This window comes from Callorhinus ursinus, unplaced genomic scaffold (assembly GCF_003265705.2).
Source record: "Callorhinus ursinus isolate GAN/ISIS: 27379988/994484 unplaced genomic scaffold, GSC_fseal_2.0 scaffold3, whole genome shotgun sequence".
NCBI classification, from domain to species: Eukaryota; Metazoa; Chordata; class Mammalia; order Carnivora; family Otariidae; genus Callorhinus; species Callorhinus ursinus.
Window position 1 is genome coordinate 50,658,164 of NW_027397065.1, and position 26,407 is coordinate 50,684,570.

The 26,407-nt window shown below is 53.1% G+C and overlaps 1 protein-coding gene across 2 annotated transcripts in view; it reads left to right on the forward strand.

The window, feature by feature from the left end:
* The window catches only part of ANXA6 (annexin A6), a 45,933-nt gene that overhangs the window by 11,176 nt on the left and 8,350 nt on the right, over window positions 1–26,407 (forward strand). For both annotated transcript variants that reach the window (XM_025867208.2, XM_025867209.2), the window contains exons 3-20: window positions 3,183–3,273; window positions 3,997–4,091; window positions 4,656–4,769; window positions 5,748–5,838; window positions 6,731–6,810; window positions 8,629–8,685; window positions 9,525–9,618; window positions 10,044–10,139; window positions 11,266–11,324; window positions 12,374–12,496; window positions 13,039–13,097; window positions 14,761–14,839; window positions 16,491–16,572; window positions 17,743–17,837; window positions 18,427–18,540; window positions 20,894–20,984; window positions 21,638–21,717; window positions 22,262–22,315. In XM_025867208.2, the coding sequence (XP_025722993.1) occupies window positions 3,183–3,273; window positions 3,997–4,091; window positions 4,656–4,769; window positions 5,748–5,838; window positions 6,731–6,810; window positions 8,629–8,685; window positions 9,525–9,618; window positions 10,044–10,139; window positions 11,266–11,324; window positions 12,374–12,496; window positions 13,039–13,097; window positions 14,761–14,839; window positions 16,491–16,572; window positions 17,743–17,837; window positions 18,427–18,540; window positions 20,894–20,984; window positions 21,638–21,717; window positions 22,262–22,315 (1,554 nt within the window). The remainder of the gene's footprint in view (window positions 1–3,182; window positions 3,274–3,996; window positions 4,092–4,655; window positions 4,770–5,747; window positions 5,839–6,730; window positions 6,811–8,628; window positions 8,686–9,524; window positions 9,619–10,043; window positions 10,140–11,265; window positions 11,325–12,373; window positions 12,497–13,038; window positions 13,098–14,760; window positions 14,840–16,490; window positions 16,573–17,742; window positions 17,838–18,426; window positions 18,541–20,893; window positions 20,985–21,637; window positions 21,718–22,261; window positions 22,316–26,407) is intronic.

Below are 26,407 nucleotides of genomic sequence, written 5' to 3' on the forward strand. Positions count from 1 at the left end.
CTTCCTTCCATTCTTGAGCTGAAGTTTGTATCTGTTGCTTCCAATTATTAACACCCCAATTCGGCATCTTGTGTGCCCCCTTCCCAACCCACACATACCCCCACGCACACATGCACAGAACACGCCACTCACTCTTTTCTCCAGTGCAGATCACCCCCCGTTATTTCTGCTGTGTTAATTGTGCTATTCTCCCTGGCTTTCCTTCTAAAAGAGGGGAACTTGGGGCCCAGAGATGTGAAGAAATAGTGTGGTGTCAGAAAGGTCCCGGACGCATGGCTCTGTGGCGTTCAGTTCACAGGGATTTTCTGGACTGGAACTTGCTGCTGGGCATGAGAACACTGAGGACCGGACGAGAGGCGCGGGGGCTGGCGCCCGGCACCCCAGCAGCTGCAGAGATGAGGCCCCGGTCAGGTGTGGTCAGGGCAGCTCTACAGTGGGGTCCTGGCCCGGCAGCCATCTCTCAGGAGAGGCCGCAGGCTCCTAACTCTAGCAGCAGCTGGGGTGGGTCCCGAGTCCTCAGAGCCCCAGGGGCCAGGCCGCTCACCAGCTGGCAGCAGGACCTGCTGAATATTTCAGGGTGGAAAGTCCCTTCTGTGCTCGCCCCTCCCCTGGGCCCTGGGTACTTGAGGCCAGGAGCCTGTCTGCCAGAGGAGCGACAGGCCGGCTAGGTGAGGAGGGGACGCAGACTTCATCAGGTTGGCGTGAGGATGACCGACGGTGGGAAACCAGGCCCTGGGTGATTTGAAGGACTGTCTCTGTGCCTCTAAATGTGACCAGTGCTGTGACCCCCCATGTCCGGCTCTTCTAGTGGCCGTGATCCTGAGGGCCCCTGGGAGAGTTGATTATCCTTATGCAAAGATACATCTGGGAAGCTGGCCCCGCTCCTCACTAAACCGGTGGTAGAGGGAACATGCGGATCCAGCGCCCTGTCAGTCATTAGACTGCCCTTCCCCCTGGAGGACGGTGCCTCATCTTTCAGTTGCAGCCCTGTGCTGAGCCCCCCGCTGTGGGAGGAGGGGGGGGGGGTAGGCTGAGGTGGAGGAGTGGCAGCAAGGGGGAGGGCCCTCAGCTTGCTGCAGAGGCCTCTGCTCTTGCACCTTCTCCTCTTCTCCTTCCTTCCTGGCAACTTGGAGTCCCGTGGTCTTGCCGACTTGGGGCATCTGCACTGAGCGCTGAAGAATCTGGGCTGCCTCCCCGAATGTTCTTGCTTGCTCTTGCCTCCGGGACTGGACCGTTTGTTTCCTGTGTGAAGCCTTCCCATCTCTGCTTTTCTGTCCCCGCCCTCAGCCCTTGGGGGCCCCTCATCCTTTAGCACTCAGTGTAGAATTCCCCTCCAGGGAGGAAGTTGTCTTTGTTCTGCTTAGAATATATTCAGTCATTCATCTATCCATGTGCCTATCCATCCAGCAAACAGATATTCAGTGGGTGCTTGGTTGTGCCAGGCTTTGTGCTGGGTGCTGGGGTGCATCAGTGAGAAAGACCAACACTCCTAGGGCTTTCTAAAGGGACTGTCTCTTTTCTGGTCTGGGTGTTTGGCATGTGTTTCTCCTGCTCTGCCCAGGGGTGTGATCAGGTTGCAGGGGACTCATGGATGGCGGGAAGAGGGCCGTGTCCCTTTCTGGTCACCCGTCCTGTGAGAACTTTAAATAGCAGCCCTGCACCCACACATGCATACCTCAGAGGAACAGCAGCTGCAAACATAAACCAAGGAGCAGCCAAACGTCTGGCCAGGTCCTTCAGTATGGGCACCGCTAGATGCAGGAGATGGTTGGAGGCTCATTTTTGTGTTTGCTTTTTTTTTTAATACTCTATTTGTTTGTTTATTTATTTATCAACGAGAGAGAGAGAGAGAGAGAGAGAGAGAGAGAGAGAGAGAACGCACAGGCAAGGGGAGGGAGCTGAGGGAGAAGCAGGCTCCCTGCTGAGCAAGGAGCCCCGATGCGGGACTTGATCCCAGGACCCTGGGATCATGACCTGAGCCAGAGGCAGGTACTTAATGACTGAGCCACCCAGGCGTCCCTTGCGTTTGCTTCTTACTCCTTTAAGGCACCGTGTATGTGGGCCACCCCCAATCCGTGCACAGAGCCTTTCCTGGTTCCCTCCCCTCGCTGGAATTGGCCTCCCCTGTTTTCCCAAATTACCCTGCCTCTGTCTTAGGGTATTTATGGTGAGTTCTATGCTAATTTGCGTGCTTGTCTCTCTCCTCTGGGTCCGAAGCTCAGGAAAGACAGGACCAGGTCTTCTTTCTCCCTGAATCTTCAGCCCTTAGCATTGGGCCTGGCCTAGGCTAAGTGCCCTCTCACCATGCTGTGGGCTCAGTGCTTGGGCTCCCGCATCCCCAGCCCTCCCAGCTCTCGGCCACTCTCCTGGCCCCATACTTCTCTGGGGCCACGTAGCTGACCCACATCTGACTTCTCTGTGAACCAGCCCATTGTGCATTCAGATTCAGTGTCTGGGATCCTCTGGCTCTGCCTCTCTTCCCTTTCAGCCTGAGGACCCAGCCAGCTTGTCCTCAGATGCCAGCTGCTAGCTCAGTTTACTGGGCCCAAAGGGCAGCATCTTGTCTTGGCACTGAGTCTGAGGGTGGCTCCGGGCATCCCTTGGGCCACGACCTCACCCTCAGAAGCTGGCAGCTGCAAGGTTTCTGGAGCTGGAGAGCAAAGGGGAACAGGCCAGAGATCTGGGTTCTTTTGGACCCTTGGCAAGAGGCTTTTCTTCTTTGGGCTCAGTTTCTTTGTTTCTGTGATACAGATCATCTTAAGTGCTTCTGCAAGTTGGAATCACATTAATGGAGGCAAAAGGGCTTTGTAAACTGTAAAGTGCCATAAAGGTATGAGGAGCTCTTGTTACTCTTGCAGGGATCATTTCTACCCCTTGCACTCAGCCTGGCTTTTTTCCTCTCTCCCGGGTCCTGGGAAGGCTGTGCAGTGCTGTGGGCTGGACAGAGCCACCGTCCTGCGGGGAAAGGGCACAGTCCTTGGGGTAGGCTGTGGCAGGAGGTACAGGGAGAGTCGTCCCTACCCTTGCCTGGGCTTTCTGTAGTCAGGGCTTAATTTTCGGGGAAGGGAACGCAGCCTAGACTCTGCCTATGGCCAGGGTTGAGAGTGTGATCTGGGGTTGGGGCTGGGAGCCCCCTTTAAGGCTAAGGTCAGCAGCTTACCTTCTGCTTTGTCTCTCCACAGGGTGCCAAGTACCGTGGCTCCATTCATGACTTCCCAGGCTTTGACCCCAGCCAGGATGCCGAGGCCCTGTATACAGCCATGAAGGGCTTTGGTGGGTGCTTGGCCACCAGCAGTGAGGCCCTAGGAAAGGGAGCAGGACTCACTGGAGCTGGGGGGTGTTCCCACATGTGGGCTCAGCCCAGAGTCCTTCAGGGGGTGAGGGTGGGGGTGAGGTGTTGAGATGTGCTCACTCATTCTTTTGTCTCCTCTTTTTATTATTTTTCATCATTTTGTAATGAAATATTCCAGACCAACCCAAAGGTCTAGGGAATAATAGAAGCTTCCCCCACAGACCTGCCGCCCAACTTGAGAAATAGCACTTGCTTCCTCATAGAGTTGAAACCTCCTTGGTGGGTCCCCTCCTGAAGCATCAGGCCTGGCTTTCCTCTTGGGAGTAAGCACTACCCCGAACTTGGTGCTGATTATTCTGTTTTATTTTTCCTGTTGAAAGAACCCTGTCCTGGGTGTTAGGATACCTGGGTTTTTCTAAGCCAGGTCTCACTGTGAAAGCTTGGATGAGTCCTTGTTCCTCTCTGGACCTCAGTTTCCTTATGTGTCTGATGAGGGGCTGGGTCACAGGCCCTCTGAGCTCAAATACTGTGGGTGCTATGATCCTTCTCAGTAGGGGCTTGACAGATCCCCATAGATCCTACACCACCGACACCACCACCGCCTGATGAACAGAAGGCTGGTGCTGAGGTCTGCGGGGAGCAGCCCTGGTGGGCTTCCTAGAGGCATGTTGGGGAAGGGTCACTGGTGCCCTCCTGTCTTCCAGGCAGTGACAAGGAGGCCATACTGGAGCTCATCACTTCTCGGAGCAACAGGCAGAGGCAGGAGATCTGTCAGAGCTACAAGTCCCTCTACGGCAAGGTAACCGTGGCAACCACAGGGCAGGTGGGGTGGTGCTGGGGAGCTGATCTCCTTCACCTGTGTGTTCATTCAGGGTCTCTCCTATTGTATTCCAGCTCAGCCTCCGTGCTGACAATTCTGCCCTCCTTTTTCTCTTCTCTTTAGTCAGGCCCCATTCAGCCACAGGTACTTCTACAGCACTTGCTATATGCTTGGGCACTGGATTAGGTGTTGGCGCACGCAGGTGAATTAGACCTGTGAGGTGTCAGCGCTGTGGACTCACGATAGTGGGAGAGACACCCAGTAAACAAGTGAACAAACAGTGCTGGGGGAGAGGCACTGTGCCATGGGCTTGAATCCTGCACCGCCATTTGCTCGCTGCGTGACTTTGGGCAAGTTACCTGACATCTCTACACCCGTTTCTTAGGGTTGATGAGAGCCCATACCTCCCAGAGTGACAGTTCTAGGGGCTTGCTCAGCCTGGTGCCTTACAGAGTAGGTGCTCATTAAACGCAGTTCTTATAAGCACTCCTCCCCTCCCTCCTCCATCTCCTCCTCCCTCCCCACCCCCGACCCCTGACCTAGGACCTCATTGCTGACTTGAAGTATGAGCTGACAGGAAAGTTTGAACGACTGATTGTGGGTCTCATGAGGCCACTTCCCTACTGCGACGCCAAAGAAATTAAAGACGCCATCTCGGTAAGAAGCGTGATCTGTGTGTGTGTTGCGAACGGGGGTGTGATGAATGGGAAGATTCTGGTCTCTGCAGCAAGTACTCACTGAGCCCTGCGCCTGCCAGCCAGGTGCCCTGCTGTAAGAGGCAGCTTGCTCAAACCCTGTCCCAGAGGGGTGCCACAGTCTCCTCCACATGGCCAGAGGTGGGACAGATGCTGGTGTGAGACAGACCTCATAAAGGGGGCCCTTGGCTTAGACTCCACCACGGCAGCCTACAGCCCTGAGGAAGCAGGATACAGGGCCATAAAGACAAATTGTGCCTGCCACCCCAAGGCCAAGGGCATACTAAAGGAGGGCAGGAGGGCAGACCCAGGGTGGCTTGAGAGGGCGTCACAGAAGATGAGAGATCAAGCTGGGCCCAGAAGCCCCGGGGAGGATTTGGTTGATCAGAGTGGGAAGGTCATTGCAGGCCGGGTGAGAGGTCAGGAGAGGTGGTGGAGGTGTGTCCGGGACAGAAGTGCGGCTCGGTCTGGTTGAAGGAGAGGTGGCTCCCTAGCAAGCAGGGAGGGATTAAAGCCCTCAGGTGTACCTGCACTTCATAGCCTGTAAAGTGCTGTGAGCTTTGCCTCAGGTGAGCTATTCAGAATGGACTTACTTGACATATTGGCAGGTTTCACGATGTGAAAGATTGCCTTCTCACTGTCCTTGTGAGTCGGGCAGAGCCACCGGCATCCTTTCCATTTTACAGATGAGAAAACGGGGGCCCAGAAAGACAACGTTTCTTAATGAGAGGTCACAAAGCAAGCTGCAGGCAGAAGCAGGACTAGAACCTGTGTCTTTTGATTCTCAGGGCAGCGGCTCCAGTCTGGTGCCTGCAAGCTGTGGTAGGAGCACCCTGAGTGTTGGGGGTGTCATGGCTCTGGCCACTCCAGGAACCCAGCCCATGGCTGGTGGTGGCCTCCCAGCCCAGCCTGACTCTGACGTCTCTTCTGTTCTTCCCAGGGCATCGGCACTGATGAGAAGTGTCTCATTGAGATCTTGGCTTCTCGGACCAATGAGCAGATCCACCAGCTCGTGGCAGCATACAAAGATGGTGAGATGGGCAGGGGGGGCCACTCAGGACTTAGATATGAAATGAGGGTAATTGCAAGGGTGGGGACCCTAAGACTATCCATCCACCTTCTTTCCTCCTGTCCCCTGATCTGTCCATCGTTTCTCCATGTCAGGAATAGCAGCTCTGTGCAGCAATGTGCTAGGTTCTCAGGATATGTTGGTGGGCAGAACCCATGTAGTCCCTGCCTCCTAGAACTTACAGATTAATGAGGACAGGTAAACACGATGATGACACACTGCTATACGATGAAGTAACAGGAATCGGACTTTAATTCGGGTGGACCTGCTCCAGACAAGTGGTCAGAGAAAGCATGTCTTGGGAGGGAATGAGAAGGAGCCAGTTGTGTGAGGAGTGGCGAGAAGATCCTGGCACACAGCGCGAATGGCAAGCCCAAATGCCCTGGGGCAGAAATGAGCCTGGTAGCTAGTGTGAGGCCAGAGTGGTAGAGGGCAGGGCAGGGTCACACAGGGCCTTGCAGGCCAAGAGAAAGAGGTGATGTTTGATTCCAAGTCCAGCAGGAAGCCGGGGAGCCCGTGATCAGGGAGGGCATTAAGAGTCACCCCTGTTGCTGTGGATTGGAGGGGGAGGGGAGCAGAAGCAGGGGACACAGTTGGAAGGCTGTAGCCACCGTCCAGGTGGTCGACCCCGGTACCCGGAGTAGGGTGGCATAGGTGGGGACAGAGGAAGTGGACAGATTCCATCTCAGTGTGTCAGGGGTCAGTGCAGAAACCTGTGGAGGTACCCCTTGGGTCTTTCCATGACCGGCCCATAGACTGGGTGCGGGGATCATACTGGGGGCAGCAGGGACCTTTATCCTGGATCCCCGAGGTCTCATGGGGATGGGACTAGAGCTTCTGTTCCTTCCCTGCAGCCTATGAGCGAGACCTGGAGGCTGACGTCATTGGCGACACCTCTGGCCACTTCCAGAAGATGCTCGTGGTCCTGCTCCAGGTTGGTCAACGTTGGGGCCCTCCCGGAAGCTCTCTACCAGAGCGCGGGCAGAGGGCTGGCGGCACCTCCTTCCTCTTGCCCCAGACAGCGTAGCCTGTGAGGGGTTCGCTGGTGGCTCCTCAGGTATAAAGTCCCCATAAGCTGGGGCCACTCCCCAACTGCCCATTTATCCTCGAACCTGAGGTGGTTTCTCTCTCTCACCTGGGTGTAGAAGCCGAGCACCCAGGGGTCTGCTGGGTCGCCCCTGGTTTGCACCGGCAGGTGACCCGCATTTCCCTTTGCACACATCCCTCCACTTTTGTGCCCGGGAAAACCCCCCCCCCCCCCCGTGACCTCCGTCCTCTCTTCACCCCCACCCCTCCCCCGGCTCTCCAGGCCTCCCTCCTGCCTTTGCTTCCCCAGCCAGCACAGCCTCGAGTCACCAGCAGGGACGTGGCATTTCTGGGGCTTCCTGCGCTGCGTCTCCCACAGCCAAGCCCCGCCGCTCCTCCCTCCCACCCCCAGAGGCATGAAAAAGGACCATGAAGACGCTGCAGACTGGCTTCCATCTGCCAAGCTGGTTTTTCCCCCTTGGTTTTCTACACAATGTGTTTTTTTGAAAAACACTCTTGAGTTAGTTGCTAACATACAAAAATGGGGAGTTTTTGCTCGAAAGCCAGATTTCTAGGTGCCTTAGAATCATGGAAAGTTCTGACACTGACAGGCCGGCATTTTGAATGGCTGCAGGGGGCTGGAAAACATGTCATTTCCCCGCACCCCTGCAGCTTCCCCTTCACCTGCCTGGCTCCCCGGAAATCTCCGGTATTGACCTCAGGCATCGAGCAGTTTCAACCCAACACTTGTCGGAAGCTTTATATAGAAATTAAGGCACGTCTTTGTTTCTTTCATTTGCTCCCCTCCCATACACAGTGTACCCCAGCTGCTCTCAGGTCTTTTTCTCCATTGCCATAGCAGTCCATATCCCATATTAAGCAGCTGGGGAATTACCAGAAACATCAGGAATGGGAAAGTGTGACCTTTGCCCCCAAGTGCAAAGCCATTTGTTCTGGAGAGTTCCAGCTCCTTCTCAACATCTTAACACCAGATGGGCAGTGCCGCAGCATGCATTATAAATGTGCGGGCTCTGTCTTTGAAGCTCAGTCCTCAGGAGAACAGGGGCTTTGAGATTCTGAGATGCCCAGTCCAGGGGCAGGAGGAGAGAAGCATGCCCATGCCCATGCCCATGGAAGCATGATGCCCGCTAGGGCTGGCCCCGTCCCCGACAAGTTCTGTTCTTTGTCAGATGGGGCACAGGGCCTGGGTGGGGCAGCAGAAATAGCAGTAGGATTTGGTGCTTTCAGTGCTTGTGAGCTCAGATCTCAGGGCCCAAGTCTCAGATCCTCCCTGGTGAGTTCTCCAGGTTAAGGTCTGGGAACCCCCAGTAGAACACAAATGTGCAGACTTTTTAGCCCTGCGGTATCGTTGGCGGGCATCATGAGCCATACGGGGACTTGTGCGGGGTCCTGTTCTCAGTACACAGGCTCTGGCTTGCTCTGGGATGGGGCACCTGGAGGGACCTTGGTCATTCCCAGGACTCCCCTCTTTGGTCCCAACTCCGAGGATGAAGGGAAAAGCCAATGAGAGGGACCCTGTGATTCCCCGCAAAATAGATGCTTCGGTCTTGATGCAGTGGCAGCTGAAGTCACTGCTCCAGGACACGTCTGGGCCACCACGCTTTCTCTACCATCCCGGTCTCCACCCCTGGTATCCAGGCCTCTTCCCCCCCCGCCCCGCCCCAGCTCTGGTACTTGAACCCCGTGTCCCTTTGTCTCTGCCCAGGGAACCAGGGAGGAGGACGATGTGGTGAGCGAGGACTTGGTACAACAGGACGTCCAGGTAAACCAGCACTGACCGAGGGCTCTTGGGGCACAGCAAGGGAGCCCCGAGAGCGGGGAGCTTGGGGATCCGGAGAAGGGCTGGGTGCCGGGGAAGGGCTGGGTGCTGAGTAATTTGCATCAAATACCAGAAATAACTGACTCCTGGCCAGTGCTTTGTTGAAGAAAGGACTTAAATTGTTTCTCAAAGGTGCACAACATATATAAAGTTGGTGAGCTATGTTTTGGAGCTTTTGTCATTCGTTCCTTTATTCATTCAGATAATTAATATGTACTGAATGCTTACTATGTGCTGGGCACTCTGCCAAGCACTGGGGAGTCACTAATGAACAAAATCAGACAGTACTGGGAGAGATAGGCATAGGTTAATCGTACAAAGACCTTCTCTGGGATATATCATTACATTCCAGGTGTTTTGAGCCCCACTTTGTGCCCATGACAGTGCAGGGGTAGATACAGAGAATGCTAAGACATAGTTCCTGTCTTTGAGGAGCCCACGCCATAGTGGGGAGCCAGGCCCATAAAGTCATTATATCATACAGTGGAGCAAGCAATAAAGAAGCAGAAAACTATAGGAGCCCAGAAGAGGGAAAGAGGTGAAGAAAGAGATCTCTGCTTTGGGGCTATCAAGAAGTACTTCGAGAACAAATGGGACATTTATTTAATCTGGGGCTTGAAGGTTGAGTAGGAGTTTCCCCAGAAAGAAAGGAAGGTATATAGGTGTATGCAAAGGTCCTGAGGCTATCAGTTACTCGTGTGTTCAGGGATCCAGCAGCAGTTGATTAGCTTGGCCAGCAAGTTCTGTCTCCTTTCAATGAAGTCCTTCCTCTTCCCCTTCAGGACCTGTACGAGGCAGGGGAACTGAAATGGGGAACAGATGAAGCTCAGTTCATTTACATTTTGGGCAGTCGCAGCAAACAGCATCTTCGGTTGGGTAAGTTCCAGAGAGGAAAGACCTACAGCTGCTCCCTTGGGGTTGTGCCAAGAATTCCATTCTTTCTTCCTTTTCTACTAATAGAGCAGGATAGTTACTTCATCTACAGTGCAAGTACTGGTCCTGATTTTATTAGATGGTGGTTTGTGTAGTCCCTCAGCAAAGTCATTGACGGGATGCTCCCCCTTTCCATCTGAGTACCAGTCCTGTCTTCCTGTTGGGAGTGTGAGGTACACAGAGTCCCTCACGTCATACCCGGCCTGACTGCATGGTGGCTGGTGGTGTGCATGACCTCCCTGCCAGCCAGCTCCCCAAAGACCGGCCCTACCTTCATGGTGGGCGCTCTGGTCCTGGCCTCCCCTTCTGAGGTCCTGGTTTCTCCTGCGTTCTGGGACATCCTCAACATCCCTGCCTTTCTGACTCAGTGTTTGATGAGTATCTGAAGACCACGGGGAAGCCGATCGAAGCCAGCATCCGAGGGGAGCTGTCCGGGGACTTTGAGAAGCTGATGCTGGCTGTGGGTATGTCCTGACTTTGCATTCCCAGGGGCATTCAAGGGATTCTGGGATTCTGGCCCAGGAACAAGAGGCCAAGAATGGGAAGGGGGGACTGTATGATCTGGCGGCAGGAGGCAGAGAATTCTGCAGGTTGGCCAGGGCAGCATTAAGTCGGGGGCAGAGTGGAGGCTCGGGTACTGACTTCCCACCACTCCCTCCCTGGGTGTGGGTGGTGGGACGAGGTAGAGCCGAGAGCCTGAGCTCGGGGAAAGAACCAGAAGGAGAGCAGGCTTGTGTAGAACACGTACCGTGTGCTGGGTGCTGCGCGGGGTGTTTAATCTTTAAAAAAGGCCTGGGGGGGGGGGGGGGGGGCATGATCTCCATTTCACAGATGAGGAAACCACATCTCACAGAGGCTGTGTCACTTGCCAAGGGGTAGTTCTGTCATGACCTGGGGGGTCCCGGGCACGGGGCTTGCCGGGAGCTGACTAGCCAGTTGTAGAGTCAAGATTCAAACCCAGGGTTCTCCCAACTCCGCTGTTGACTTGGAGCAAGTCCCCTGTCCTCGCTGGGCTTCAGCTCCCTCATCTGATAAATGGGGGCAGAGGTGACGGACTGCCTGACCCAGAGGCCCTTAGAAGCTAGACATTGCAAGAATCGGTATGTCCGAGTCTGGGCTGGGTTGTATGTGTGTTCTCTGGGTGGGGAGCTATACCCCCAGCCTCATCCTCCTGCCCAGAGCTGTCCCTTCCCAACTCTGTTTCAAGCAGTCAGGTTCTGGCCTGCTCTGCCAGCAGGATCCAAAGTGCTGTAGCTGCCAGTACCTTTCTGCTGCAGCAGGATCTAAAGAAACACCTCTCCCAGCTCCACCCCAGATGCTACCCCCAACCCGGCCCGGCTCCCAGCAAACCCCCCAGAGGACTAGAAAGATGAAGTGGGTCTTTGCACAACCCACATTTCAGCAGCCCGGTTCCTGATTTCTTTATGCTCTGGGTTTGTGTTAAAAGGGGGTGGGGCCTCGGGTTATCAGGAGCCTGGGTTCGTCCTTGGTTTGCACTTGGTGGTCCCCAAGAGGTAAAGAAGGGGTCAGGCCACCCCAGCCCATTCTGAGGCAGCTAGAATAACTCTACCTCTTCTTCCCTCTTCTCAGTAAAGTGTATCCGGAGCACCCCAGAGTATTTTGCGGAAAGGCTCTTCAAAGCCATGAAGGTGTGTGGTAGGGTCGGTGGGAATGAGCTTGTGGGAGGGGATCTCTGCCCATCCCCACGGGACTGTAGAGATGCTCTGACAAGTCTGTAGGGCCCACTCACTGGCCAAAGAGAGCCCTCAGGGGATTGGCCGCAGGAAAGAGTGATGGCCCTCTTCCCAGGTGAGCTCCCGAGCCTGGGATGCTATCTGGTCGCACACCTGCCCCCCAAATACCTGCTCCAACCTCAGGATTGATCACCTAGTGTTAGGACAGCCTGCGCTTGATTCATCCAGCCAGATGGGCTGGAAACCCACACATTTCAAAAATATTAATTGACCAGAATGTTTCTGTACAGTGTATGTAGATTAGACCACTTTGGAAGATACTTGTCATTGTCTAAGGCTTGTGATGTCTATCCCTGTGACCCAGCGATTCTCCTCTGGATGTGTACTTGAGAACAGTGATTCCCACTCTTTTGCACACAGGACACATGGAAACTGATGATAGTTCCATAGCACAACAGGGTACATGAATGCAGAGGCTACAGACCCAAGGCCCAGGAGCTTAGGCCTTCCTGGCCCTGGTTGGCCATCCCACAAGGGCAAGGGAACTGTGGCCCATTCACTGTCTTTCAGAGTGAGGTCAGGCAGCTCAGCGCGGGAGAGAAGGTTCCTGTGTGCATGCGTTCCTAAGAATGTGGCAGTGTTACCTGTGTTAGGAAAAATTCAGCAACAACCCAATGTCCATCCGGAGTAGCTGGAGAAATAAATGCGAAGTGGTGTATTTACAGCATTCCAAGATACACAGACGTAAACAATCTATGCTGAAGAGTTACAAAGTTACGATAAAATTATAAGGGAAACCAGGGACGGGCTGATGTATGAGGGGAGGAAGCAAATCAAAGCAAGAGGGACACATAGGGAGCTTCTGGGGGAGTGACAGTATTGTGTATCTTTTGTTCTTAAATTTAATGTTTTATCACAAAAATTGTATTTTCAACTCAGCTGTTAGCTGTTAGCACTCTGGCCTCCTCTCAAGTTCCTGTCCCCCTAACCCACTTGTCTTCCAGGGCCTGGGGACTCGGGATAACACCCTGATCCGCATCATGGTCTCCCGTAGTGAGCTGGACATGCTTGACATTCGGGAGATATTCCGGACCAAGTATGAGAAGTCCCTGTATAGCATGATCAAGGTGAGCGGAGTTAACAGGGTACAGAGAGGAGCAGAGGGCTTGGGAACCACTCCCAGGGGAAAAGAACTGTCCCAGAAAGCTGGGAGTCTCTTGGGAATTCCAGCAGCCCCTGCCTCATGGCACGTTTCCGGGAATGTGAGACAATTCATGGAGCCCTATTTTCATGGACTATTTCACTTGGGAGGGCCGGGCTGGGGATCATCTGGGGATAGTGGTGTGCTGGGGCCGGCTTGCACTGGCTCCACATTCAGTGAAATCATTTTGGTAGCTTCAAAGTATCCCTGGTTGGATGTATGCACACCACAGAGATTGCCAAATGTTACAAATCAGGGTTTTTTTACTTTTTTCCCCCAAGAGCTGGTTGTTAAATACTTGCCAGCATACTGTTGTTTGGTGGTCGCAGCCACCCCCAGACCAGAGGAGAGTCAGGGCTGCTACAAAAGCCTTCCCCGTCTTGGGCTCTGCAGAACCTCCCCTTCTTGTCTGAGGGGAGCCCAGGGGTGAGTGAGGTCACCTTTCTCTCTCTCTCTCTTTCTCCCCAGAATGACACGTCTGGCGATTACAAGAAGGCTCTGCTGAAACTCTGTGGGGGTGATGATGAGTAAGTGGCCCCCCGGGGCCCCAGGCTGGAGGGAGTGGCCTCTGGGGGTGGCAGGCCTGGGCTCTCCTGGCCCTCATCCTGGTGGATGGATGGATTGGATGAAGTTGGGGATTCCTCGGTGCCAGGAGCGGCATGCAGGTGAAAGTCTGTGTGTGTGTGTGTGTGTGTGTGTGTGTGTGTGTGTGTGTGTGTGTGAAAGAGAGAGAGATGGGAATGTGTTCTCCCAGACAGGGAGGTGTCTGCTCCCGTGCACTTGGAAAGGCAGTCTGGGGTGTGGACTGGGAATTAGGGGGGTCCAGACCCTGCTACGTCATAGCTACTTCTCTGTTTCATCATCTATTTGATGGAAGAAATACAGGTGCCTGCTCTGCCTACTCATTGAGCATGTTTGTACCGAGTACGTTCTGTGAGCAGGCTGGTGAAGCCCCCAGCCCAGTGAGGCAAATGGACCAGGACCTGCACGTGGGGCCATCCTAGGATGGGGAGAGTATTATGCCTGGGAACGCACAGATCAGGGCATTGTCCCAGACTGGGGGAGGCTCCTGGGGGTAAAGAAGCAGAGGCCTGAGGAGGAGGAGGTGAAGACAGGGTCTGAAGGAGAGTGGGTGGAGGAAAGGCCTAGAGATGTGCAGGTACAGCCTGGTTCATTTCCGTAAACTGATGCTGCACTTTTGCAGCGGGCGGGGGAAGAGAGGAGGCTGAGAGGTGGGCAGAGCCTGGGGGCCTCCGGGCAGAAGAACCTCTCCTAGAGGTAGTGGGGAGCCGTGGAAGAGATTACACTGGACACAACTTGACCAGATTTGTGCACTAGGAGGGGAGCGCTGGGTCCTCTGATTTTCCCTCCCAGAGCTTATAAGGATCCAGTTAAGTAAGGGTTATGATAACCTCCTGTTAACCTTTGACAAGTGCCTTGGGGGCTGATTTCAGTTCCTCGGACGGTTACTCAGCATGTGGTACACCCAGATGCTTTGCAGGAGGAGATACCGAGGTGACGTGGCCATAAGGTGGTCACTGACTTGTTTGAGAGGGGAGACGTGGATAGAAATCACTCAAATCATGAGGAAGAAAGAGGAAGTCAGAGAATTCGAGAACTCCTGTCCTGCTTGGAACTAGGAGCCAAGAAGGCTGCTGGGGAGAGCCGGCATTGCAGAGGGTCTTGAGAAGATAGAAGGTTCTCAGAAATGGAGGGGAGGGCTCTTAATGGATGAGGCTTGAGAGAAGGTGAAGCCAGACGGATTCACTTAAAGTGTGTGTGTGTGCCCGTGCGCGTGTGCACACGTGGCTGTGTGTCTGCGTGTGCACACGTGGCTGTGTGTGTGTGTCCGTGCGTGCGCACACGTGGCTCTGTGTGTGTGTGTCCGTGCGCGTGCGCACACGTGGCTGTGTGTATGTGTGTGCGTGTGTCCGTGCGCATGTGCACACATGGCTGTGTGCGTGTGCACATGTGGCTTGTGTGTGCCCGTGCGCGCGTGCACACGTGGCTGTGTGTCTGCGTGTGCACACGTGGCTGTGTGTGTGTCCGTGCATGCGCACACGTGGCTGTGTGTGTGTGTGTGTGTGTGTGTGTGTCAGTGCGCGTGCGCACACGTGGCTGTATTGTATGTGTGGAGTGTTGCCCACGATGACGGGCCCTCCTGTCCTTTCCCCACCCCCTCCCTTCCAGTGCTGCTGGCCAGTTCTTCCCGGAGGCAGCGCAGGTGGCCTATCAGATGTGGGAGCTTAGTGCAGTGGCCCGAGTAGAGGTCAGACCCTCCCCTCCTCCTGCTTGACCTCTTGACCACAAGCTTCCAGTCTTCTGCTCGCACTTTCCTGCTGCTCTGGTTGGCACCCAGCTGCCCCCTGGCGGCCAACCTGAGACATTGGTTCTCACATCTAAAGCTTCCTTGTCTTCTAGGAGTGTTGAGCTGGTGGGCGGGCACTCGGATGTGGGTGTCTGATTCCTGCTTCAACTTCTAACACGCTGGGAAGCATTCTGGCCCACTGACTACTAACAGGGCTTGCTGAATGGAGACATGTCTGGTTCTGTGGAGGGGCCTGTGTCATCCTGGGTCGGACAGTTGGCCTTTGGCGGCATGACAATGAGCAGAGGGGCACCGCTCAGTGCACTGGATGATTCAGGGTTGTTCTGACCATCCTGAGACCCAGGGTCCACAGACGTACTTGGGGCAAACCATTCCAGGGACTAGTAGCACTTGGTCCACATGAAAATATTTGGAACCTTGCATTCTCTCTGTGACTCACGGAGACGTTTTTGGCAGGTCCCTACCCCTTTCTGGGCCTCTGTCTCCATCTTTAGAATGAGGTGTTAGACACGGCAAGCTCAGTGCCTTCCGAGGGCTCTTGAGCTCTGATGCTCTAGAACAGCATTTCCCAAATGACAAGGCAAGAACTGTCATTGCAGATGACCTTAAATTATATAAGAAATGAATCCTTTTGGGTGAGGGGAGCCTCCATGGTATTCAGTAACACGGAACCTCACATAGTGAGAGAGCGACTCCTTTTCGATTGCATCCGCCTTCCTCATTCTGTCAAACAGAGTCTGGTTTGGTGCCACACTCGCTAGCTTTCCTTTTTCACAAACAGAGCTGAGAGAGCTAGCTTTAAGTTCAGAACTTTTGACAAGCAACAATGTCTTGTTAAATTTGGTGATATTTGACAACACGGTTTTTTGTCTTTATTACATTTATTTGTCATGGGTTATCATCCGTTGATGACACATAATACCAGTTTTCTCTTTATGATAATGATATAAAATTATTTTCATTCATTAATCCATTTAACAAATATTTCTTGAGTGCTTACTTCTGTTGTAGGCACTTGGGATCTGTCCAAGAACAAAATGAACAAAACCGCTTGCCCTTTAGGAGTATTTAAATACACTTAAAAATGAATGCATTTAAGTAAAACAACAGAAGTTGAATTAAGTAAAAATATTAAGAAATAGCACAGGGTGTATACAAATAGGGAAACACTGAGAACCCCACTTAAGGAGTGACTGAAATTTGGGAGATTCTGCTCTGGTATTTCAGACATTTTGGTTGCCTTTTCAAGGGGAGGGGCTCTTGAAGAGGCAGGAGGGCCTTGGGGACAGGGCAGGATTCTGAGGGACTGGGGAGGCCCCAGTGCAGCTAGGCCAGAGCCGACTCCTGCGGCAGGAAGCTGGCTTGACCAGCACTTGCTGTGCCCCCAGGCCTGCGTCTGTCTCTCCCCCTCTCCTTTCTCAGCTCTAGGGCAGGGGTCTGTCTGCTGTGCCCTCACCCCCGCCTCTTTCCCCTCACGCTGCTTGGTTTGGAGCTCGTGGGGAAAGCTTCCCCTCCCTTGCATGCTCCCCTCTTGGCCTGGCCCCCGGGGGGGCCTCCAGATACCTGCTGAGTCTCTTTCTGCTTCTCCCAGCTGAGGGGAACTGTGCGTCCAGTCGACAACTTCAACCCTGACACTGACGCCAAAGCACTGCGGAAGGCCATGAAGGGACTTGGTAAGGGGACAGGAAAGGGGCGGGTTGGCCTCTGGGGCTGCGGGTGTGGGAGCTGAGGCCTCAAACTAGGGTCCGCAGAACGAGGAGGGTCCTGGCTCCCTGAGTCTAGGGAGGAGGGGAGTGAGGGAGTTTGTAAGGAACTGGGCACAAGCCCTTCCCTGAGACCACGATGTCCCCAGCCTGTCAGGACCAGTGTCCTGGTCTAGAAGAAAGTACTAGGGCTTAAGGCCTGGGTTCTCCCCCTGGCTTTGCCTGAGACTCCCCGTGTGGCTTTGGGGCAGGTCCTTCAATGCCTCCAAGCGTCCGTTTCCCCAAGTGTAGAAGAGATATGGACCCAATTCTGGGACGGGAGCGCCCCCTGCTGGCTCCCCTTTCAGGGCCTCCATTTGGAACTAGTGGGAAGAACTACTGTATGGGTGGATGCCCTGTTCTCAGAAAGGCCAGTGGGGATGGAGCATCCAGGTTTGGCCTCCGTCACTCCCCCTCCCTCGCCCTGCCCGTCTAACGGCACTTCCCAGAGGCCTTGGCTTAAATCCTCCCCCTCTAGGCCTCATCTTCCTTTGTCGCTTGGGAATGATAGCATCCACCGAGCATATGTAGGACTGTGAGAATACAGGCGTAAGAGGCCTTTGGAAAGGTAGAGTCCTGTGCCAGGTCTGAGGTCGAAGGCATTAATCCAAGAGGCGGGTGGTGGTGTCCTGATGTCTTCCAGAGTCGACCTGCACCAGGTAGAAGGACCTGGGCTCCAGCTCCCGGGGAGTTGGAGAGAAAGGACCCAGGGTCCCCGTGGGATTTAGAATGCCAGGTTGGAAGGATCCCTTAGTGCCACTCGGCCACTTCGTGGCATAGGTGTGGAAATTGAGCCCCAGACGGGGGCCAGGCCTTGCTCTGCCATGGCCAGAAGCAGGGCTGGATCAGAGGCCCTGACTCTCACCGCAGGCAGGGCTCTCTGCTCCACCGGGGGTCTTCTCAGCAGTGACCCCACAGAAGGCAGTGCAGGGAGGAGCCTGGGCAAAGTCAGCGGTGTGGGCCAGAGGCAGGGCTCCTGCAGGCGCTTAGAGCTCTAGCCAGCCTTCTGCCCTGACAAAGATTAGTGCAGCCCATGGGCAGGAGGACGTGGGGAAGCTGGGCCATGGCCTCCCTCTCAGCCACATGGCTTGGGTGATTCAGGAACTGATGAGGACACCATCATCGACATCATCACGCACCGCAGCAACGCCCAGCGGCAGCAGATCCGCCAGACCTTCAAGTCCCACTTCGGCCGGGTGAGGCCTCAGCCAGGGCCCTGCACCCCCCCCCCCCCGGGGCTTGGCCTGTGACAGCCAGCTCTGCGCACCTGGGCGCCCGGGTCTTCACGGTCACCTGTTCTCACAGTACCACCCTCATTGGTTTTGGGCTGCCTGCAACACATTCTCTCCATCCCCCAGTTCCTTGGGATCAGTGCCTGTGGGAATGGTTCAGCGCAGGGCTGAGATAAGGGACATGAGTTGCTTTCACGCAGCGTTTTCTGGCTCTCGAAGTTCCAGAGGCTTCAAGGCTGAGCGTCAGTGATTACGTGCCTTCGTGGGGAGCTGGCGAGTTGCCCCCAGGGTGGGAATGATGGCCTCCGGCCCTGCCCCCTTTCCTGTCCTGTCTCCTTGCCACCAAGGAGAGTGGATCTTCCCGCTGCTTGGGTTTTTCCCCCTGCCCTCTTTGCTGTCCTCTAAGGAGTAAACATCAGCAGAGACAGACGCGGGCTCCCGCCATCCCCTGCATTCACACGTAGCCCCTGTTTTCTCATTCCGCATCTCCCTGTCCTGGGTCACACGGGAGCACGTGCTGATGTCGGCATGACCTCAGCCCTGCCCTTTGTAGGACTTGATGGCTGACCTGAAGTCTGAGATTTCTGGAGACCTGGCAAGGCTGATTCTAGGGCTCATGATGCCACCGGCCCATTACGATGCCAAGCAGTTGAAGAAAGCCATGGAGGTACGATGGGGGCACCAAAGGGATGGGGTCCCGTCTGCAGGTGTTGGGGCGACACAGGTGCTCCCCACAAGCCCAGGTGTGGGTTCGCTGTAGCTCCTTGGCAGAGCCCTTCCCACGCCCAATTCAAAGTGGCATGAACACCAAAGGGGACGTTGGTTCCTATAACTGAAAGATACAGGACTCCATCTGGTTTTAGATGTGGCTGAATCCAGGGACTCAAATAATGTTGTATGGACTCTTGTTTCTCCCCTACCTTGCTTGGCTTTCCTCTGTGGTGGCCTCACTCTCAGAGAGCCTTTCTCCTCGGGGTTGTATGTCCTACCAGCGAGCACCTCTGTTCCTTCTTCCCAGGAGTTCCACCAAAGTCTTGGCTTCTACTCTGGTTGATTCAAGTGAGGTCACATGCCCAGTAATCAGTGGTGTCAGAGGGATCTCAAGGAGCAGCTGGAGGAAGCAGGATGGGTGTGGAAGGGAAACACCAGCAGTCGGAGTCTGTATTCTAGCCCAGGCCTGCCACTAACTCACTCTGTGATGTTGGGCCCCTTACACTTTCTTTTTTTTTTTTTTTAATTTTTTTTATTTATTAGAGAGAGGGAGCATGAGAGGGAAGAGGGTCAGAGGGAGAAGCAGACTCCCTGCTGAGCAGGGAGCCCGATGTGGGACTCGATCCCAGGACTCCAGGATCATGACCTGAGCCAAAGGCAGTTGCTTAACCAACTGAGCCACCCAGGCGCCCTAGCCCCTTACACTTTCTAAACTTCCATGCTTTCTAAACTTTCCAAACTTCGGCTGTGAAATGGGACCAGTCATCCCTGCCCTTCAAGCATTGGAGTGGGTCAAACAAGGCCATGGGTGTGAAGGGCACTGTTGACTCTGAAGACCTGCCCTTGCAACTGATTAGCAAGAAAGGACGTGGTGTCCCAGCCCAGCTCTTGCTGGAGCTGCTTTGCTTCCCAAGGCACCAGCTGTCTGGGGCTCCTCTCTGTCGTTAGAGCATACAGTGACCCATCCTGGGCCCAGCTCCTTGTCTCATCAACCCACAAGGCAGTGCTGTCGTTTTGTCCCCATTTTACAGATGAGGAAAGTTAGGCTCAGCCTAAATCACTTGATCAAAGTCATAGCATTACGAGGTTTAACAGCCGGGGTTCAGACCAAATCAGTCAGACTCTGGAGCCTGACTTGACAACCACATGAGACCACTAGGGCTTTGGGCCCCTGGAGGATTCAGGGAAGAACAGACGTTTCCCTGGGCAAAGCAAATTGAGGTTCTCGTCCTTTTAAGATGCCTAGACAAAAAAACAAAGAATTTGAAAACATGGAGTTTAGACATTGAAGGGACCAGTGAGCTAAACTGACCCAACGCTTTCCGTTCCCACAGATGGGACTGGCTGCCCCACAGGCAGTGATCTCTAAGGGCAGTGAACGTGCCTTACCTTTTTTTTATAGTTGCGGCTGCAGCAGCTTGTGCAGCGACCGGCACATTGCAGGTGTTTAACAGATACTTGAATCTATCGATGCGTCCGTCTCGTTCACCTCCCCCCCTCCCCCAAAGCGAGGACCTTGGAGCAGCTGTTTCCCTGAGCTGTCTCAGTCTAGAGGACCTGATGGTCCCTAGATCACTCCTCAAATGCGAATATCAACAGAGATAGCATGTTTTCCCCTTAAAACACAAAACCTTTTTTTTTCCTGACAAAATAACGTGAGAAAATCTACACGTTAGAGCAAAAAAGAAGAAACGGGAAATCGCCTGTGATCCTTCGCCCACCCAGAGACCACAATCACTGTTAGACTGTAATGCATGAGCTCTGTTCTTGTTATATACTTAAACATAAATATTTCTATTCAGATACATATGTGTGTATACCTTTTAATATACACATGCCTATAGACCATATATTCTTTCCTTTTTATTTTTTTAATTTTATTTATTTTTTAAAGATTTTATTTATTTATTCATGAGAGACAGAGAGAGAGAGAGAGGCAGAGGGAGAAGCAGGCTCCCAAGGAGCAGGGAGCCCGATGCGGGACTCGATCCCAGGACTCTGGGATCATGACCTGAGCTGAAGGCAGATGCCCAACCATCTGAGCCACCCAGGCGCCCTCTTTCCTTTTTAATTTTTGGTCCAAAGCAATTCTCATGGGAGGTTCTGGAAATCTTGACAAGCTGGCATGTTCTGCCCTGATTATGCTGTCTCTGGTCTAGGGGTAAGGAGAAAACCCAGGAAGGCTTGGTGGTCTGAGCGTTTGCCTCCTGGGTGGTTTCTTTAACAGGGGCCTTCTTGGCCAGGGCTCCTCGGGTCTCTGCATGGGGGTCAGGGCTGTGGTTCAAGTCTTCTTGGTCTTGACATTCTAGGGGGCTGGCACTGATGAGAAGGCTCTCATCGAAATCCTCGCTACGCGGACCAATGCAGAAATCCGGGCCATCTGTAAGGCCTATAAGGAAGGTGAGTGTGGGAGGCCTTGGGCCCAGCACCACTGGGAGGTGGTGGCAGAAGAGCGAGCCGACCACACAGCTCTGCCCACCTCCCTTCTCTCAGGCATGAGGCTTCGATAAGCCCCTGGGGATGCCCAGCCCTGTGCCTGAGGAAGGGGCACCCCATGCAGAGTGTCCGGCTGGAGGGGGGGAATGAAGGGACGGCGTGTCCAGGCCGCTGGGGAGCCGGAGGGCGGCCTCCTGGGTGGGCGGCCTGTGCAGTCACTCCAGGCCCTCGTTCAGAAGGCCTGTGCTCGGTCAGAATATTATTTTGAAGAATCTTAAGTACCAGTCAAAAATGTTTAAACTTTTCCCCTGGTAAGCAGCTTTAAAATGGTAGAAATTTTGAGTGGGGGAGTGACATGGCCAGAACTGTGGCCAGAGCTTGTGGGTCTGGCGCCTGTCCTATGGGAGGGAAGGTAGGCGAGGGAAGACAGAGTGGCTGTGAAGCAGGAGAGGCAGGATTCCAGGAGCGCTCAGCTGGGACGGGGAGGGAGGCGATGGACTGGGGCGTCAGTGTGTCAAGATCCACAGTGGCATGGCAGGTTGTTGCCAAGAACCAGCTTCTAGAAGCCCCCCCCATCCTTAGCCAGCAGCTACCCAAAACCCCTTTCTCTGTTTCAGACTATCACAAGTCCCTAGAGGATGCTCTGAGCTCAGACACTTCGGGCCACTTCAAGAGGATCCTTATCTCTCTGGCCACGGTGAGTTCGTGGCCCCAACACCTGCCTGGCTGGGAGAGGGGCAGGGAGCTGGGAGCCCAGTCCTAATGAAGAAAGGGTGTCCTCCCCACTTGCCTTCTCGGTCCCACCGCTGAGACCGTGACTGGCTCGTGTAAGGCCTTCTTCCTCTGTATGCTTTTCGAAGCTGGCCACTTCTCCGGGCAGCCCTCCCTGATATGGCCCTCAGCCTGGGTTTTTGGGCCCTCAGCTGACAGAACAAGGCCATGTGGGTGACCCGCATGTTACTTGCAGGTTTCCTTCGCCATCACTTGTATTCCTGCAGCCCAGACACTAGGCCCTGACGCACAGTATTGAAGCTCCTTGTGTCTGAGTCTCCTTGGGCTAAGTGCCTTCCAATGTAATGTTCACCAGAAGCTCCCCTATGAGGGCAGGATCATTGTTCCCATGTTATAGCTCAGGAAGAGGGTTCGTAGAGGCAGAGTGGCTGAGCCAAGGTCCTGTGGCTGCTGAGGGACAAAGAGGGTGGATGTTTGGGGACTGACCTTTCTCGCTGGTCCTGTTACAGGGGAACCGTGAGGAGGCGGGAGAAGACCGGGACCAGGCCCGGGAAGATGCCCAGGTGAGAACCGCCCCCTCCAAGTGGCTCCAGCTCATGTCTGTCCATGCCAGGCCCTGGCTGTCCAGGAGTGGGGAAGGTTCCTGGCAGGGACATGGCTGATTTAATTGGAGAATCCTTAGACTCGTGGACCCCCTGCACCTCTCTACCCTTAGAAGCGAGACTTTTGAGTATTTTCACAACTTTCAGAAAGATTCTCATGAGTACAGTGCTGGTCTTACCGGCATTTCCTATGTGGAAAGTAGGCTGAGAGCCCCCAGACCTTCAGAGCTGGAAGGGACTTACCGATCAGCCAGGTCAAACTCCTTATGTTTCAGTGGGAAAATGGAGGCCCAGAGAGGGAGGAATAACTTCTGAAAGTCACACAGCAAATCAGTGGCCCAGGGAGAATTGAGCCAGAGAGAGCAGGTCTGGGAGCCTGCTAGGAAGGGGGCCTAGGTGCTAAGGATCTCAGTTTATTATCTATGAAATGGGACCAAGGTTGAAGGAAGTGTTCTGAGAGAGCCTAAAAGTGAGTTCATCAAGGGCTGGGATCTTTGTTTTGCCCACTGATGCATCCCAGGTGGTCACATGGTCAGAACTCAGTAAATATTTGTTATGGGGAGTCAGGGGTTCTCTTGGGTCACTTGGCTGGTCTGTTTCTTCCATGCCCCTTAGGCTGAGGAGCTTGAGGTCTGGAGATGGTTTCTCATGGAGGCTGGACAACCCCAAGTCCCCTAAGGGTCCTTATGGTTGGGCAGTCCCTCTTAAGGCCACGTGCACTGTCCCCACTCGCCTGTGCCTTGCTCCCTGCACCCTCTAGCCTGGCCCAGGTCCAGGCGTTGGGCACAGACACCACCGACTGCAGATCTGGCCCCCTCCCTTTACAGTTGCTGGGTTGAAAAGAGCCCTGTTGGATTGGGAGTGGAGGCACCAGCTCTGTGCCCTGCTCCACTTACATAGAAAAGTGTGGAGTGTTATGGCAGCATCTGAGCTGGAAGTATCCTTAGCTATAAATCCAACAGTTACAAAACTATAAAATGTGTACTAAGTACTGAGTATGATGCTAAGACTATTTTATACTTTATTATGCCCCCTTTTTTACTGGAGGAAAATGAAACTCCTCTCCAAGGGTATGGTTTCTAAGTGGCTGTGGTATGATTTGAACCCAGGCCCGCCTGACTCCAAAGCCTATGTTACTACTATTTGATATCCTCCGGGACCCAGTACAGCAATTTCCCTACAGCCTCCGAACCAGGTAGCTGCTACTTTCCAGTTATGCAGCCCCCGGTTTGGAATGCAGCTGTCTGAAGCTGCAGGGCTGCATTTAAATGTGGTTCTCCAGCTGCATGTGGGTGTGTTTATGAGGGCTCGCTTGGGAACCCAGCTCCTAGGGTGGTCTGTTGAGGCCACATTTCATTCACTTATTCAACATATATGTATTAAGTACTACTACAAATACACTTTGTAGTAGTCTCATTGCGCCCTTGAGGGTCTTTGATCCTGGCTTCCTCCCTAGAGCTCACCCCAAATCCATCCTCTACCCTGAAACTCACCCTCTAGGGAATGCTTCCACCCGGGTGCTGTGCTGGGGGTGTGTGCTTCCAGTTGTTGCCAGCAGGGGGCAGTGGTGGGCTGCATTGGCCAACACTTTGCAGGCGGGAAGGGGTGAGAGAGAACCTGGGGGCGCAGAAACAAGGGAGCCCTGCCCGACTCAGCTGCCTGTCCAGATTCACAGACGCTAGAACCTGATTAGTCTTAGTGGGGACTCATTTTCTTAGAGCCAGAATATTCGGTTTCTAAAGTAAGACCTATCCTTCTGTAGAAACTCTAGAAAATAGAGATAAGCCTAAATAAATAAACAGACCAATCAATCAATAAATCCATAACCTACTAGTGACAGCCATTGTTAATATTTTGGAATATATCACTCTAGTTGTCTTTTTATGCGTATATATAAGTGGATCCCTGATTTAGAACAGTTAGAATGTAGTATGCCGTGAACGCGGTTCATATCATTTTTAAAAAACTGACGTCACTTAATGGCCATGTTCTATTCCACTTAAGAAGCTACTACCAAGCCTTATTTGAACAGCCCTCTTCCTGGTCACCAACTCTTCCCTCATATGCAGGAGTGTTTTCCTTAGATAGGTTTTCTGGAGGCGAAATGTGAACGCCAGAGGAGGATGTGCACAGAAACGGAAGGCGTTCGATCTGCAGGGCCAGGTTCCTCTTAAGACAATGATGTGCAGGGGGACTTGGCACAGTCTGTGTCACGCCTCTGCCTTCCCACACTCTACCCTGGGCGTCCAGCACGCTCCGAGCTCTTGGAGGTCCAGGTCTGCGACCACAGTGCATACGAGTGTGCAATGTTCACCCGTTGTCCCACAGGGATCACTGACCACTTCCCTTTCTCCGTGTTCCAGTTTGAGCAACAAATACCATAGGCTGTCTAATCCAGAGGGAAGTGAAGACCTGTGGCCAGTTCAGGATGATTCAATCCCCAGGCTGTTTTTTAATAGAACAGTTTTGTTGAAATTAATCCCAGACACCATGCTATCAGCCCATTGAAAGCAAACACTTTAGTGGCTTGTAGCGTCCTCACAGACATGTGCAGCCATCACCACAGTCAATTTGAGAACGTCTCATCACCCCCAAAGAAATCCTGCACACGTTCCTCATTTCCTTCCTGCCCTCCAGCCCTGCGTAACCACTAATCTACTTTCTGTCCCTATAGGCTCACCTATTTCTTATAAATGGTGTCATACAGTATGTGGCCCTTTGAGACTGGTCTCTTTCACTTAATTATTTCCAACATTTGTATTTAGGCTGTATTGCCACTTCATTCCTTTCCGCTGCCAAATAATATTTCATTGCATGGCCGTATCACCTTTTGTTATGCATTCAGCAGCTACTTGACATTTGGGGTACTTCTCAAGAATAATGCGGCTTGCTATAAATGTGCGTACATGTTTTGTGTGTACGTATATTTTCATGTCTCTCAGGTAGATCGGAGTGGAATTGCCACGTCATAGGATAACTCTTATGTTTAGGTTTTGGAGGAACTTCCCAGGCTAATTTCTGCGTGAAGTAGCTAGGCTAATAAGGAAAAGCCTTTATGTTGAGTATTTGGATATTTGTTTTAGTAGCCTACTGCATTTATCATATTACACGTATTATTGTCTTAAAGATGCTCTGACAAAACAAACATGTCTGGGGTTCTCTGACCCAAATAAATGAAGAATGGCACGTTAGATTCTTTTTTGTTTGATTTTTTTTTTTTTTTTAGAGAGGGGGAAAGAGAGAGGAGAAAAGGGAGGGGAGGGGCAGAGGCAGAGGGAGAGAGAGACTCTTAAGCAGGCTCCACGCCCAGTGTGGAGCCCTATGTAGGACTCGATCTCACGACGTGAGCCGAAATCAAGAGTCAGACACAACGGAATCAGCCACCCAGCTGCCCCTTTTGTTTGATTTTTAAAATTGCTCCCTCGCTAAAAAAAAAAAAACAAAAAAACACACAGGTATTTTTTAGCATCATTTTTTAAAAATTGTGGTAAAATGCACATAACAGAGAATAAAGCATGACACACAGTAAAATTTGCTATCTCAGCCATTTTTGAGTGTAAAGTTTAGTGACATCAATCAAGTACATCCACATTGTTGTGCAACCATCACCACTATTCATCTCCAGAACTCTCTTTATCTTGTAAAACTGAAACTGTGTTGTTCTCATTAAACGGTAACTGCCCCTCCCCCTCCCCCAGCCCCTGGCAACCACCAATTCTACCTTCTGTCTCCGAATCTGACTACCCTAGGGACTGTGTGTAATTACAGTCCTACAGTATCTACGCGTTTATAACTGGCTTATTTTCACTTACCATAATGTCCTCAAATTTCAACTAGGTTTTTAATACAGAAAGGGATGAATAAAAACCAGAGGTATCCCATGATCCCAGTGGCCCTGATAACTCCTATTTGACATTAAAATAAAACATCAAAAGAACATACTTGCATGTTGAGAAAATGTAAACATTTCAGGAAAAATCAAATGCAAAAGCTCTCCCAGTCCTTCTCCTCAAAGGTAACACCACAGATGCCCGTGGCATCTTGACCATGCCT